The sequence below is a fragment of the Stomoxys calcitrans genome, chromosome 2, assembly GCF_963082655.1.
Source record: "Stomoxys calcitrans chromosome 2, idStoCalc2.1, whole genome shotgun sequence".
NCBI lineage: Eukaryota > Metazoa > Arthropoda > Insecta > Diptera > Muscidae > Stomoxys > Stomoxys calcitrans.
Genome location: NC_081553.1, coordinates 162,612,283 through 162,627,506, shown reverse-complemented (window position 1 = coordinate 162,627,506; position 15,224 = coordinate 162,612,283). Strand labels below are relative to the sequence as shown.

The window sequence follows — 15,224 nt, the reverse complement described above, 5'->3', positions numbered from 1 at the left end:
GTCCGTAGAGATGTCCGAATATCCGCCTGCAGGACCTTATTATGGTCAGGCAGTCTAAAATACATCTAATTAGGCCTAAGTTTTAACTAATCTGCACGATAAAAGGCACGCATTATTTTGTTACTCATCTGATTATTTTTATACCCTCCACCATAGGATGGGGTGTACAAATTTCATCATTCTGGTTGTAACTACTCGAAATATTCGTCTAAGACCCCCCATAAAATAAATACATTTTTGGTCGTCATAACATTTTAAGTCGATCTAGCCTCTACCGCCCGTCTGTCTGTCGAAAGCACGCACTTTCGATGTAGTAAAGCTAGCCGCTTGAAATTTTACACAAATACTTCTTATTAGTGTAGTTCGGTTGGGATTGTAAATGGGTCCATGTTTTGATATAGCTGCCATATAAACCGATCTTGGATCTAGACTTATTGAGCCACTAGAGGGTGCAATTCGTATCCGATTTGGCTGAAATTTTGTATGAGGTGCTTCGTTATGACTTCCAACTGCTGTGCTTAGTATGAAATAGGTACATAGTCTGATACAGCTGCCATATAAACCGAACAAGAGTCTTGGCTTCTTAAGCCACCAGAAGGCGCAATTCTTATCCGATTTGGCTGAAATTTTGCATGATGTATTTTGTTATGACTTCTAACAACAGTGTCATATATAGTTCAAATCGGTCCATACCTGATATAGCTCCCATATAAACCGATCTGGGATCTTGACTTCTTGAGCCTTCAGAGGGCGCAATTATTATCCGATTTGGCTGAAATTTTGTACTACGGCTTTTCCCATGACCTTAAACATTCGTGTCAAATATGATCCGAATCGGTCTTTAACCTGATATCGCTCCCATATAAACCGATCTCTCAATTTTACTACTTGAGCCCCTAAAAGGACATAATTCTTACTCTAATTAGCTGAAATTTTACACAATGACTTCTACTGTGATCTTCAACATTCAATTCAATTATGGTCCCAATCGATCCATAACTTAATATAGTTCCAATAGCATAGTAATTCTTTTCTTTCTTCTTTTGTTTGCCTAAAAACAGATACCTGGAAAAGATCTCGACATATGCGATCCATAGTGGGGGTATATAAGATTCAGAGCGGCCGTTTTTGTTTTATTTCTTTTTTCAAATTTTCAGTTATTGGATAGTTTTATTTCAATTTTAAACAGATCTGCACAATTTTGTTACGAATGGTTTTAATAACCAGCTGAACAACTCAGACAAAATCCATCAAAACCAGTCAGATTAGAATTTAGTTTCCATATAATGACACCGTCTGAGTTCCATTAATACAGCTGATGTTACATGGCATAATTGCTGGATAGGTGTAAGGTATTATATAGTTGGCTCTGTCGTTCTTTAACTTTTTTTGCTGGTTTCCTTTTAAGTATAAGGTTTAGTGTATTGATTTTTTAGAGGGTGATTTTTTAGAAGCTATAGGAAAGTTTTTTCAAAATTACACATACAATTCAGAAAAATGCATGAAATCTTTATTTGAATAGATAGTACGATCCATATAATTTAATATTTGAAGATTATTTCATGCAAATATTGACCGTGACTGCGTTTCAAATGGTCGATCCGCTTAGTCCAATTTTGTCAAAAAAAGTTGGATATCATCTCACGGTTGCGCTCACCATTCACTGGTACGTTAAGATTGGCATCATCTTTGAAGAAGTACGGTCCAATGATGCCATCATCCCATAAACGGCACCAAACTGTAATTTTTTCTGGATGCATTGGTAGTGCTTCTGACTGATCTTCCCATTGAGCCAAAAATTAAATTCTTCCATAAACTGGAATAAGCGCACGATTAGCTTTGATAACAAAATTCAATAATTTGCAGGCGTTTTTCGTTTTTAAGACGATTCCTGGTTAAATTATAGACCAAACTGGAGATGTTCAACAGTAAAACAATTACGAAACGTGCGTGAGCTATTTAAACCAGTGTTGTTAAAAAGATAATAGCTAAGAAATTGCCCTTTATATGTGCCCACAGGTACGTAAATACATAATTATATAAGGCCTACAAATTGCATTTTGGTTCTGTGTATGCCTTCGTTTTTATTTACATTACCCATCAATTCTCAGTATTTATGCACACTCCACCGAAATGTGCAGTGAGTGCAAAATTTACCTTTTGTCATAAATTTAACATTTCATAGAAAAAAACTGCATGCCTTTTATTACCAAATAGTATCTCGTATAGCTTGTATTACCAACGTGGTATTGGGAATGTACACGAAATTTGCTCACTTCGAAAAATGCTAATAAAATATTTCCAAATCGGTCAGTGGCCTAAAGTTTGTATGTATAAACAAATTTTCTCTTGATTTGTAGACTCCAAATTTAAAGAGGTTTAATAATTTAATTGCGTTTAAAAGGGAAAGTAATAAATTGAAAGGGTTTTCCAATAACTGACAAATCATGACGGAAAGACAAATCGCAAAGATTATCTGAAACCAAACATTGGTCTTTTAAAAAATCATCAACTCGATGATAATTTTTAATGGAAAATGCAATTGATTTGACTTCACTTTCACCCCGACAACAATGTAAATAACAAAAAAATATGGAAATTAAATAAAAATCGTAATAATATCAGAAGAATTTATTCTAGAAATTTGCTTTCAATAGTCTTAAGGAAATTAACCCTTCGATACACGAACATTTCGATTGTCATATCTTAGCAATGAGGTCTCTGGGGACCACAGTGGTTATATAGCCACACAACTTTTGATCTATTGATCTGAGCAGCACAAAATGTTCTAGACATTTATGGAGGAAGGCATAGGTTTTCATTTAATAGAGAAAAGTGGCCACCATTCAACTCTCTAACATTTTTTTAAACTAATCATCCGGGAAGATCTTTAAGAGAAAATGTCCTTGCTTCGACCAATCAATCAATCGTGGACCGTTACAAAATACGGACAAAAAATAAATAAATTTTCATTATTTTGCCCCTTCTAAAATTTAAGTATTTTCCTTATAACTTCATTTTTTTTTTTTTCAAATCAAGTACACGGAAATTGGTTAAAAATGTTCCTCAAACAAGTAAACATGAAGTAAATTCGCCTGGGTCGAACGTTGTATACTTAATACCAAATATATATAACTTATCCAGTTTTCGTCTAAATTGGTGGAATATTAGTAATTTATCAATCCAAGAGATTTATTCTTTAGATTGGATTACACAGCAGCTATATCTTAATATGATCTTAACTGGAATATAATTCGCACTGTTGTCGAGGTATCCAACACATTTTACTGTTCCAAATTTCTTCCAAATGCAATTTTTACATTAAAAAAAAACAATTTTTACATTCAAAAATGCGAAATTTAAAATATGTTTGTCTTATATCTCAAAATCGCAATACAACACTACAATATATTGATGAGGTCCCACGAGAGTTAACGCAGATAAAATAGAAAATAATTTGTATAATCGCTCCATATGAATGAATCGGGCCAAACCAGGTTCTCATTGAAGCACAACTATCAATTTGTGAAATACATAAAATTTTGACGTTCTACAATACATCAAAAAAACTAGCTAAAAAAGTTATAAAAGATCCCTAGGGGCCCCATCTTGGTAATTGTAAACTAGATAACTTTTCGCCTATGGGTGGATTTCTATTTGGCTTTCGGAACAGTCGCTGAAGTGTTTAATTGTTGCCCGAGCGAAATTTGACAGTAATCATTTGTTTTTATTTTCATACCAAAAGATTTTTTTTCTGCACTTTTGGTTTTATATATTTTTCGCAAATAATAAAATAATAATAACAAGTAAAAGCGTTATTAGATTCGGCCGGGCCGAATCTTATATAACCTCCGCCATGGATCCCATTTTCGAATTCTTTTCCTAGTATCACTTTTTAGGCAAACAAAGGATAAAAGAGAATAATTGCTATGCTATTGGAGCTATATCAAGTTATGGTCTGATTCGGTCATAACCTCATGCAAAATTTCAGCCAAATCGGATAAGAATTGCGCCCTCTAGTTGGATCGACTTAAAATGTCATGACGATCAAGAATATACATGCTTTATGGGGTGTTAGATGAATATTTCGAGGAGTTCGAGCAGAATGACGAAATTAGTATACTCCCACCTATGGTGGAGGGTATAAAAATGATGCCGACAATAATTTCAAGCGTTCCCACTAAAATGGCTTTGTCATTTTCCTCACTATAAGTAGAGTATTACTTTTTGACCTATTTTTCTTCAACGTCGTTTTTTTATATGGAGTTTGACAGCATCCTGCTGTAAAGATGAGGAGAAAACCCTGCGTATGAGTGCCGAAGGATGCGGATATATTTATTTTGTCATTCCGTTTGCAACACATCGAAATATTTATTTCCAACCCTATAAAGTATAAATATTCTTGATCGTCGTACAAATCTAAGACGATCTTGCCATTTCTGTCCATTTGACCGTCTATCTGTTGAAATCACTCTAGTAACTAAGTTAATTTCCCATGAATATTCCATTTCGAAACAGGGGATACTTTTCTCATATCAATGAGTGCATTCCGATTAAAGTTTAATCTTAATGATAATCTTTTTTATGCCGAGTCCGATATATCGGACTATATCCAGATATAGCCCCCATATAGACCGATCTGCCGATTTATGGCCTCAGAACTATTAAAGCCACATTTATTTTCCGATTTCGCTAAAATTTGGGAAGTGGTGTTAGGCTTCTCGATATACTTGTTTAATGCGGCCCAAATTGGTCAAGATTTGGATATAGCTGTCATATAGACCGATCTCTAGATGAAGGTGTTGGACTCGTAACAGCCGCATTCATTGTCGGAATTAGCAGAAATTTGGTGTAACGAGTTGTGTAAGGCTCCTTAACTTCCCTTTTCAATACGGCCAAGATCGGTCCATATTTTGTTATAGTTGCTATATATTCCGATCTCCCGATTAAAGTTTTAGGCCCTTAAATGGTGAATTTATTAACCAATTTCGTTGACAGGTTCTGTTAGGCCATTCGACATTCGTACCGATTATGGTTGAGATCGGGATAATAAAAACACACGATTTAAGTTCTTAGGATAATAAAAACTTATTTATGACTCAATTTCGCTGAAATTTGACACATTGGGCTGTGTTAGGCTTTTCGACATTCCTGTTCAAAATGGTTCAGATCGGTCTATATTTGAATATATAGCTGCCACCGATCCCCATAAACGGTAAATTTTTAACCAATAATTTTAATGTTAGCCCTCATATAGCCTTCCTGAATATGGTGGAGATCAGACTATATATAGATATATTTATGATTTGGGTCCATAAATGATTAATTTTCACCGTATTATGAGGAAAGTTGGTTAATATATGCATCCGAGGCGGTGGGTATCCATAGTTTGGCCCGACCGAACTTAATGCCTTTACTTGTTCAAATGTATATGAACTATATCAAACTATCGATCGATATGGACCGTACTTGTCATGGCTGAAAAAAATCATAGAAAAATACCACCTCCAAAATTTCAGGCAAATCGAGCAATAATTGCGCCCTCCAGAGGCTCAGAATTCAAACTGAGAGATCGGTTCATATGGCAGCTACATCAGGTTATGAACCGATTTAAAACAGTTGTTGGAAATTATACCAAAACCACAAGTGCAAACTTTCAGTCGAATTGGGTAAGAATTGCGTCCTCTAGAGGCTCAAGAAATGTAATCGGCAGATCGGTTTATATGACAGCTATATCAGATTATGAACTGTAAAATTTCAGCCATATCGGAGCTGTCCGATTTTGCGATTACACTTTTTAAGCCTCTAGAGCGCGCAATTCTTATCTAATTTGGCTAAAATTTCGAACGATCACTATTCTTATGATCTCCAACAGTAATCCCAAGTATGGTTCGAAGCGATCCATAACCTGATCAGCAACCATACAAACCGTTCTCCCAATTATACTTCTTGAGCCTCCAGAGGATGCAATTCTTATCCGGTTTGGATGAAATTTTACGCAATGACTTTTCTTATGACCTGCAACAGTTATTCCAGTAAATTAAACTGTAGGCTGAATTGTTCCCGTCAATATAAAGCGAAGGAGTTTTCAAAAACCCATGCCCCCCACATTTCGACAAATCTAAAGCAATACCATGGCAACCTTTTCTATGTGCCGGATTAAGCAAATGCTGTCCTTCATCGGCCATATGCTGCCGCCTCAGTGCACAACACACTGCTACGACGATAGCAAAACAAATCTATAGGGGGGAGTTTCTTTATACGGATGCCCATGGACCTTTGCCAAAACAACGCTTCTCAAGTTCATGTTGCAGGAAGTAAACATCTGTGTAAATTGAAATTTCAATATATTTTTTAATTAGATCAATTAGAAAATTAGTTGAAAATTTCAATTATTTTTTTTTTATTGAATATGGAATTTTTTCAATTGAAAATTTTTTCAAAAACGGTGATTGATGTTATCATTTTCGTGATTGAAAAAGTTTTTATTAAACAATTAATTGGTTCAATTGAATTCGATGAGATAGAAATGTACCCCTTTAGTAGCGCAATTAATCAACTATATTATGAGTTGCAGATACATTGCAGATGCATTTAGAATCATGGTTAAGTCTACTTGAGAACTAAGAAGCCATCTCCAGGGATCGGTTTATGTGGCTATTACATCCAATTACATCAATTAAAATATCAGTTCAAGATTTCCAACGGGCGTTGGACTGACGAATGGACGTGACTAAATCTAGATCTAGGTCAAGGAATTCGAGAATGGGATCTCAGACCTACAATCGGAGTAATTTTCTGTGGGTTCTTAGTTCGTAATTATCTTACAAGCATTCACAATGGACCAAACCATCCTCCTAATGAACTCATCTTATAGAAGATTGCTCATTCAATCTAAAGTGAGGGTTAAAAATAAGAATACCCATACTCCGTAGGAGTCTTAGAATTGTAGCTTATAAAAGCGCGAATCAAAATGGAATGCCGTTAAACAAAGCAGTAGTACTCGTGCGAAAACAGGAAGCACAAAAATATTTTGTCTATGATGGTTATTTGTTTGGTACAATAAATAAAAAATAAATATAAACAGTTTGTTCACTATTTTATGTCTGTCAGTCATACAATTATCTCATGTCGAGTGGTGTTTATATAGACGCCCCTAGCATTGCCAAGCTATAAATACAGCAGGCGAGAAATGACTCATAAGTGGCAGTGCACAAGTTTTGCTGGTTTTGGCAATTGACTAAATATTATTGGCAATATATTTATTCAAAACAACTCTGATAATAATTTACGATATGCATTGCTGTTATTTGCTTTTATTATCCATTATCTGAGTGCAATCAATAGCGAAAAAAATCAGATGACTATGGACAAGAACAAAAGATTTAAGAAACAAACTTGAATTAATACTTACAATTTTTTACAGATGTATAGCCCTCAGCAGCACTGCTGGTACTATCCGCACCATTCATGAGATGGCCATTTGATTGCCGTCCAACACTATTCAGGGTGGTAATGCTGCCTGCTCGCGAACGCCAGCCTGCATGGCTAGCAGACGAGGGCGTCACATGATGATGGTGATTGCCGTTGGAGAGGCCCACACTTGTAAGGTCACCATTGGATTTGCTGGATACCATGTTACTTTTAAGAGTTCCATAAACACTGCTGCCAGCACCGCCACCAGTGCTGCCCGTTTCCAGCTGGCGGGCATAAGAGTTGTCTGCATATGCATGAAAACAGCATCTGACTAGAGCATTGGCGGCTGCCTCGCGTTTGCAAATGAACACATGGCATTCGAGGACTTTGATGCCAGTGGTGCGACGTAAAATGGCTGCAAAAATAGGTGGATGTTGTGCACGCGGCATGCGCGCAAATGGCGAATCGAGTGGAAGAAATTTCGGTTCTGGATTTGAATTGCCCCGTTCGGGTATAAGGACCTGGCGAACAGCAGCGCAATAGTGTAGAGACTCGATTGGAAAGAAACGAGTTATTTCCTTAAGGTTTTCGTCCACATTCTCCAAGAGAATGCCATTGGACCAGACACTGAGCCATGAATCAATGCCTTTGGCACCAACTGCCCCCTCCGAGGGATAGAGACTGCGCAGAGGCTCTTGTATGCCTTGCAGACCGTCTTTGCTTTGGCGTGGAACAGCACTGCCCAAATAGAGAACTCGGCAGCGGCAAATTGGTGTGGAATCACCCATTTTGTGCAAATATAGACTTTTACCACTTGGGAAAGCAAGAAAGCCTTTTGCGGTGAGTGGTGAGTGGGGTACACTCTAATTCCGTAGAAGCACGCTGCTGGTGCTAATTCACTTCCTTGAGAACACGTTTTCAATGAAATGTCGTTGTAAACCAGCACCACCACTACCAGTGATCAATTAAAAGATATGTGTTTGTGTGTGTGTGAACACAGACGACGAAAAATGTGAGGAATAAATACAAGAACGGCGGTCGGCTTAGAAATGAACTGAGCGCACAATGAAACAACGTTGTCTTAGTCGTTGGCTTAAAAATGTGACAAGACGGTATGCGTTGACAGAAGGCGCGACGGTACGTCAAGGCGACAAAGAGGCCGTATGACGGAACTCAATCACAAGAGAAAAAAAAAAAAAAAAACAAACAAACCGACCGACCGATCGACCAGCCGAACGATTTCTTAGCGTCTACTTGGTATTCTATGTGGCCGTTCTATCGTCTTTGTTTATGTGGTGTTAGTAAGCTGGTGTTGTTGTTGCGCTGCCACTCTTCTGTTGTTGTTTTTGTTTATTCGTTTGGCAAAAAGGTTGAATTTCTGGTTTTTATGTTGTAGAATTTCTAGGTTTCTTCGAGAAACTCTTTTTTTCTTTGGAATTCTTTTAATCTGCGTCGTTATGTGTTCACTGCTGTCGTCGTCGTTTCTATTATTGCCGTTGCTTTTGTTGTTATTATTTTAATGGTGTACCTTTCGACTTTTGCCAAGGTGTTGGTTGTTCTGTGCGTGTATTTCGTACCAGATTTTAGAGACTAATCTTTTTTTAATTTTTTAGTTTACTTTTCTATTCTGAGCGTTCTTTATCTTTTGATTTTTGATTTCTTACAAAACGTTTTGAAACGTAATTACAATTTTTCCATTTAAGTATAATTATTTTTTACAAGTCCCAGCCAAACAAAGAAATTGCAAAATACAAACGGCGCAAAGGAATTTGGGAATTTCTTCACCATAATGTTGTTGTTTTTGTGGATGCGTTTTAAGCTTTTTCGTTTTTTTTTTTCTTCTCTTTTTCGCTGATTAAAACAATTTATGGAATTTCTTTATCTTATTTGATTTACATATGTATGTATGTGTGTGGTGCAAGTTTTAACGATTTCTCTTCGAAAATAACAAAATTTATATTTATTCGTTAATCGTAAAATATTTTTTTTTCTTTTATATTTAAATTTGCACTTTTCACTTTGTTAATCACATCACATCGTCGTCACCAAGAGACTTACACAGACACCTATGCATTCCTACACGAACACTTGGCTGGGACACATGCACACAGATTTTGAGGGGCGCACACACACTCTCATGACCAAAACCGAACTCGGGGTTCACACTTATATATGTATATACGCTCAAATCAGTGCGACGCGACGGGATTGTGGGACTCTGAAAAGTTCACAGCTAACCGAATCACTGAAATGGATGGATAGAATGAAAATAACAAATGTTTGCTTATCCGCTTCGTACGACGTCGCAGTAGACACACATATATGTATGTTGTTATGTATGCGTAAGATGGGAAAATGTCAGTTCACTTGTATGTGTGATGCGAAACAAGAAAAAACCGCACAAAAACAATGGCCGCTTAAACCATCCGGACGATCGGTGTTGACGCGGCGCTGGTTCACTCAAGAATAGCTCAACGTGTGTACTTTCCTCAAGCAATTCGCAGCGAGTGTCTAGACATAAAGCCTGGCCTGAACTGGACTGAGTTGTTTTACCACTTTTTACTACTTTGGCATTTCCACAACGTACTCTCTCGCACACCAAACCACATTACAGAATAACATGGGCCGTTAATTTAGTCTCTTTCTTTACGGTGCTATGCGATCTTTAAGTAAATGTGGATGAGAAATCGTTTGGCTTAGTGGGAGACTGACTCTCTTCTGCACGAGAGTGAAGATAAAACGAGAGCAGTCAAAAGATACCTGTTGGTCGCGGCCGCAAATCAAAATAGGTTTAAAATGAGCGTAACAGCTACTTGAAGTTCGATAACAGCTCATCGATTAAGGGTGGGTAAATATCGTATTACCAGTTAGGCAACTAAAGTTTCTTATCTATTGTTTTGAAGATGTTTATTGTTTAATATCATATTAGTAAAGGCGAAAAGTATTTATTGATAACAATTATTTTATTGTATGTATATCGGTATAACACTTATTCAACAATTATTTTGACTATACTATAAGATCTCGACCCCATTTTCTTTTCTAAGTCGATGTAGCCATGGCAAGCCATCGTTCGAACGAATGAATCTCGGCATACAAGTGGGTATAGAATTAAATTTTTGAGACTCTTCTCTGGAAGTCATGATTGTAACACGATTGCTTAAAATTTGGCACATCGAGTTCTTTTAAGCCTTCATATACCCACAGGAAAAGTGGTTCACACAGTTTCAATAATAAATATGGCTTTTTTATAACCCGATCTCCCGATTTGATTGTTACGTAAAGCAAACTTATATAATCCAATACTCACACTAAGTGTCCGTCAGATAGATCCATAAGTAGAGTTAGCGACGTATAAGCCGATCTTTTGATTTAAGACCTAGAACTGTCAATTTCTTCAGTATTTGCAGATATGTACTCCTAGCCACACTCAACACTCATATGGCCGACCTTGTCATCGTAGGGTACCAACTTACTTCATCAATAATAATCATCCAGTGCACGTAGCCCGAGAAAATTCAAAGTTTGAGTTACTTTTTGTACAAACCTCGTATGTTGTAACTATCGCATATGTTTAGATTAAGGTTTGGTTTTAGTGGCAGTCTGCAATCAGATGCACACAGATATTTTAGCTCATTGTTTTACCATTTTAAAAATCAAGTCTTACGTCACTTTTTATTGTACACGTGTTTAAGGAACTTTAATCTGCGTTACTTCTTCTTCATAAAAATATCTCCAGTCTAAAGGCGTTAAATCGCACGTTCTAGGAGGCCAATTGATCGGTCCCGAACGTGAAATAAAATGTTCAACGAACTCGATTCTCAATACAAGTCCATTGATTCGCACCTGTGTGGCACATGGCACCATAGTGGGGGCCAACGTAGCGCAGAGGTTAGCATGTCTGCCTATGACGCTGAACGCCTGGATTCGAATCCTGGCGAGACCATCAGAAAAAATTTTCAACGGTGGTTTTCCCCTCCTAATGCTGCCAACATTTGTGAGGTACTATGCCATGTAAAACTTCTCTCCAAAGAGGTGTCGCACTGCGGCAAGCCGTTCGAGCTCGGCTATAAAAAGGAGGCCCCTTATCATTGAGCTTAAAACTTGAATCGGACTGCACTCATTGATATGAGAAGTTTGTCCCTGTTACTTAGTGGAATGTGCATGGGAAAAATTTGCAATTTTATATATCATGCAAGTCAAACTCATACATTTTGGGCAAAAAAAGTTGAATATCATCTCACAATAGCGCTCACCATTCACAGTTACGTTACGATTCGTATCATCTTTAAAGAAGTAGGGTCCAATAATGCCACCATCCCATAAACCGCACCAAACTGTGACTTCTTCTGGATGCATTGGTAGCTCTTGCAATACTTTTAGCTGATCTTCACTCGAAAATCGATAATTCTGCTTGCTTACGTACCCATTGAGCCAAAAATGAGCTTAAAAGCAAATAAAAACGTGCTAAGCAATGCAAATAAAAACGTGCTAAACGGCCGGGCCGAATCGATGGATTCTGAAAAAATTTATGCAAAATAAATCTGGTTGAAGCGCATTATTTCATTCTACATACCACACTTCTGTCCAAACAGCAAAAATTAAAGCTTCTAGGAACCGAATAAGGATGATTCGAAGACCAGTTCATATGTGAGCTATATCAGGTTATAGACCGATTTGGACCATGATTTACACAGTTGTTGAAAGTCATAACAAAACACTACATGCTTAATTTCAGCCAAATCGTACAAAAATTGCGGCTTGTAAGGGCTCAAGAAATCAAATCGGGAGATCGGTTTATATGAAAGCTATATCAGGTTATAGACTGATTTGAAGCGTATTTTGCACAGTTGTAGGAAGTCGTGACAGAACACCGCATGCAAAATTTCAGCCACATCGGACAAAAATTGCGGCTTGTAAGGGCTCCAAAAGTCAAATCGGGAGATCGGTTTATATGGGAGCTATATCAGGTTAAAGACCGATTTTTATCGTACTTGGCACAGTTATTGGAAGTCATAACAGAACACCACATGCAAAATTTGTGCCAAAAATTGCGGCTTCCAGGGGCTCAATAAGTCAATCCGGAGATCGGTTTGTATGGGAGCTATATGAGGTTCTTGACCGATTTGGACCGCACATAGCACAGTTGTTGCAAGTCATAGCGGAACATTTTGTGCAATATTTTAGCCAAATCGGATAAAAATTGCGGCTTCCTGGGGCTCAACAAGTCAAATAGGGAGATCGGTTTACATGGGAGCTTTATCTTAATCTGAACCGATATTGCCCATTTGCTGGTCCCTATAATCTACATTGATGTTAAGTATCTGTGCAAAATTTCAAGTGGTTAGCTTTACGCGTTCGATCTCTATCGTGATTTCGACAGACGGAGGGACGGACATGGCTAGATCTTTTCAGAACGTCGAGAGGATCAAGAATATATATTCTTTATGGGGTCTTAGACGAATATTTCGAGTTGTTACAAACGGAGTGACTAGATTAGTATACCGCCATCCTATGGTGGTGGGTATGATAAAATTGGAGAAGCGCGCGATGAATTTAGTTAATTTTGCAAGCGTTGTTCGTTTATAGGACGATTCATGGTTAAATTATAGATAAACTGAAGATTTTTGACAGTTAAACAGAAACAAGAAAGGTGCGTGAGCTGTTTAAACCAGTGTTGCCAAAAAGATTATAGCTAAAAAAACACCCTTTACTTTAAATTGTTAGAAAAATATTAAGCTTCTATTTAAAGTAAACAAATCATCGGGTAACTTATTTTTCAGTGTGAAACTTTTGAAATTTGGTAAAAAAAACCGGCTATATTGTTGTTAAAATAACGGAGTGGTTATTATTAAATTATAACTTAAAACATTCTGTATCGTCTGTACTTAGCTCCGTCTGTTCGTCCGCCCGCCTGTGGAAATCATGATAGCGGCCGAACGTCTAAAGGTAGGCGCTCGAAATTTTGCACAGATACTTGCGTTTGATGTAGGTCGAATTGAATTGAAAATGGGCCAGATCGGTTCAGATTTGAATACAGCTCCCATATAAACCGGTCATCAAATTCGACATCTTTAAGCCTCAATTGTTTTCTGATTTTGCTGAAATTTTGTGTTCTTTTATGATTTCGGTCTATAACCTAATATAGCTCCCATATAAACCGTTTACCCGATTTGACATCTTAACTTGCAATTGTTATCCTGGCTGAAATTTGGCACATAGTATTCCGTTACAACGTCCAACAATTGTACCAATGATGGTCCAAATCGGTTTCTACCCTGTCCCGTATAAACCGATCTCCCGATTTTACATCTTGAGATCCAGGAAGCCACAATTGTTAAACGATTTTGCCGAAATTTTTCACATCGTGACCAACATCCATCGTAAGTATTGTCCGAATCAGTCTATAACTTGGTATGGCGCTCATATTAACCAATCCCGATTACCTTTCTACGGCTCCTAAAGATTCAATTATAATCTGATTTGGCTGAAATTCGGAATACAGAAATTTTTTGCAGAATCCATTGTGGTGGTTTCCCTGGCATAGCACGTTTTTACTTTTTATACGCACCACCATAGAATTGTTGTATACTAATCTAGTCATTCCATTTGTAACACCTCGAAATATAGATCTAGGTCCCCATAAACTAAATAACTAGCCATGCCCGTCCGTCTGTCGAAATCACGATAGAGATCGAACGCTTAGCTAGCCGCTTGAAATTTTGCACTGATACTTTCTATTTATGTAGGTCGTTGCGGATTGCAAATGGGCCATATCGGTTCAGATTTGGATATAGCTCCCATATAAACCGTTCTCCCGATTTGATTTCTTGAGACCCTGGAAGCCTCAATTTTCATCCGATTTGGCTGAAATTTTGCATATAGTGCTCTGTTATTACTCTCAACAACTGCGCCAAGTACGGTTCAATTCGGTCTATAACTAGGTATAGCTCCCATGTTTTAGCAGAATCCATGGTAGTGGGTTCCCAAGATTCGGCACTGCCGAACTTAGCACGCTTTTACTTGTTTTATTTTATGCATACACATACTTACATACATAGTGCATTCATAAATAGTCTAACAAACAGCTTCGCTCTCTATATTTCAAATTTCATAAAGATATCCCTATTTATTCAAAAATGGCAGTCTGATTTTCACTTCTTATAAGTCTTCCGATTGCATGATAATTCGAAAACGTATACGAAAATAGGCATTTTTGCCGATTTGTTTTTTGTGTATATGGTCTACGTACCTTCTATACTTCCATATATAGTGATATAGAACTTTTTATCAAATAGATACTAAGACAGTGTGTATTCCACACTGTCTGCGCCATCGGGCATTCTATCAAGGATACCACTATGGTTACGGACACTGTGTTATCCTTGATACAATATCCCATGTTCCAGGCAGTGTGGATCACACCCTACCTGAGCCGCTTTTTGATAAAAATTACTGTATCACTCTGTATCACACTATTCGATAGAACCGATTGGAACTACGATATCCCTGGTAACAGAAGTTACATTGACTTCTATACGGATGGTTCCAAACTAAACGACCAGATAGGCTTTGAAGTTTGCCAGCAACGACTTTTGCAGAAGCTGTGAGGACATTGAAGAAGAAGAGACTATAGAACACATTCTGTGTGCGCACTGCTAGTGCGCAGTTAAAAGGAGTTACACTTTAGGTTCTCATTTCTTTGAGAACCTGTCTGATCCAGCGGATGTGGACATTCGCAAATTATAGGGCTTTTTAAAGAGAGATCTGGATGGTTCAACGGTAGGAACTAGAAGGCATCTTCCTTC

At 37.5% G+C, this 15,224-nt stretch overlaps 1 protein-coding gene across 1 annotated transcript in view; it reads right to left on the bottom strand.

Annotated features, from left to right (window-relative positions):
- The window catches only part of LOC106093453 (rho GTPase-activating protein 17), a 63,481-nt gene extending 53,545 nt beyond the window's left edge, over positions 1–9,936 (bottom strand). Inside the window, exon 1 of the mRNA XM_013260505.2 lies at positions 7,415–9,936. Coding sequence (XP_013115959.2) covers positions 7,415–8,204 — 790 coding nt within the window. The 5' untranslated portion in view covers positions 8,205–9,936. The remainder of the gene's footprint in view (positions 1–7,414) is intronic.
- Positions 9,937–15,224: the final 5,288 nt, after the last annotated feature.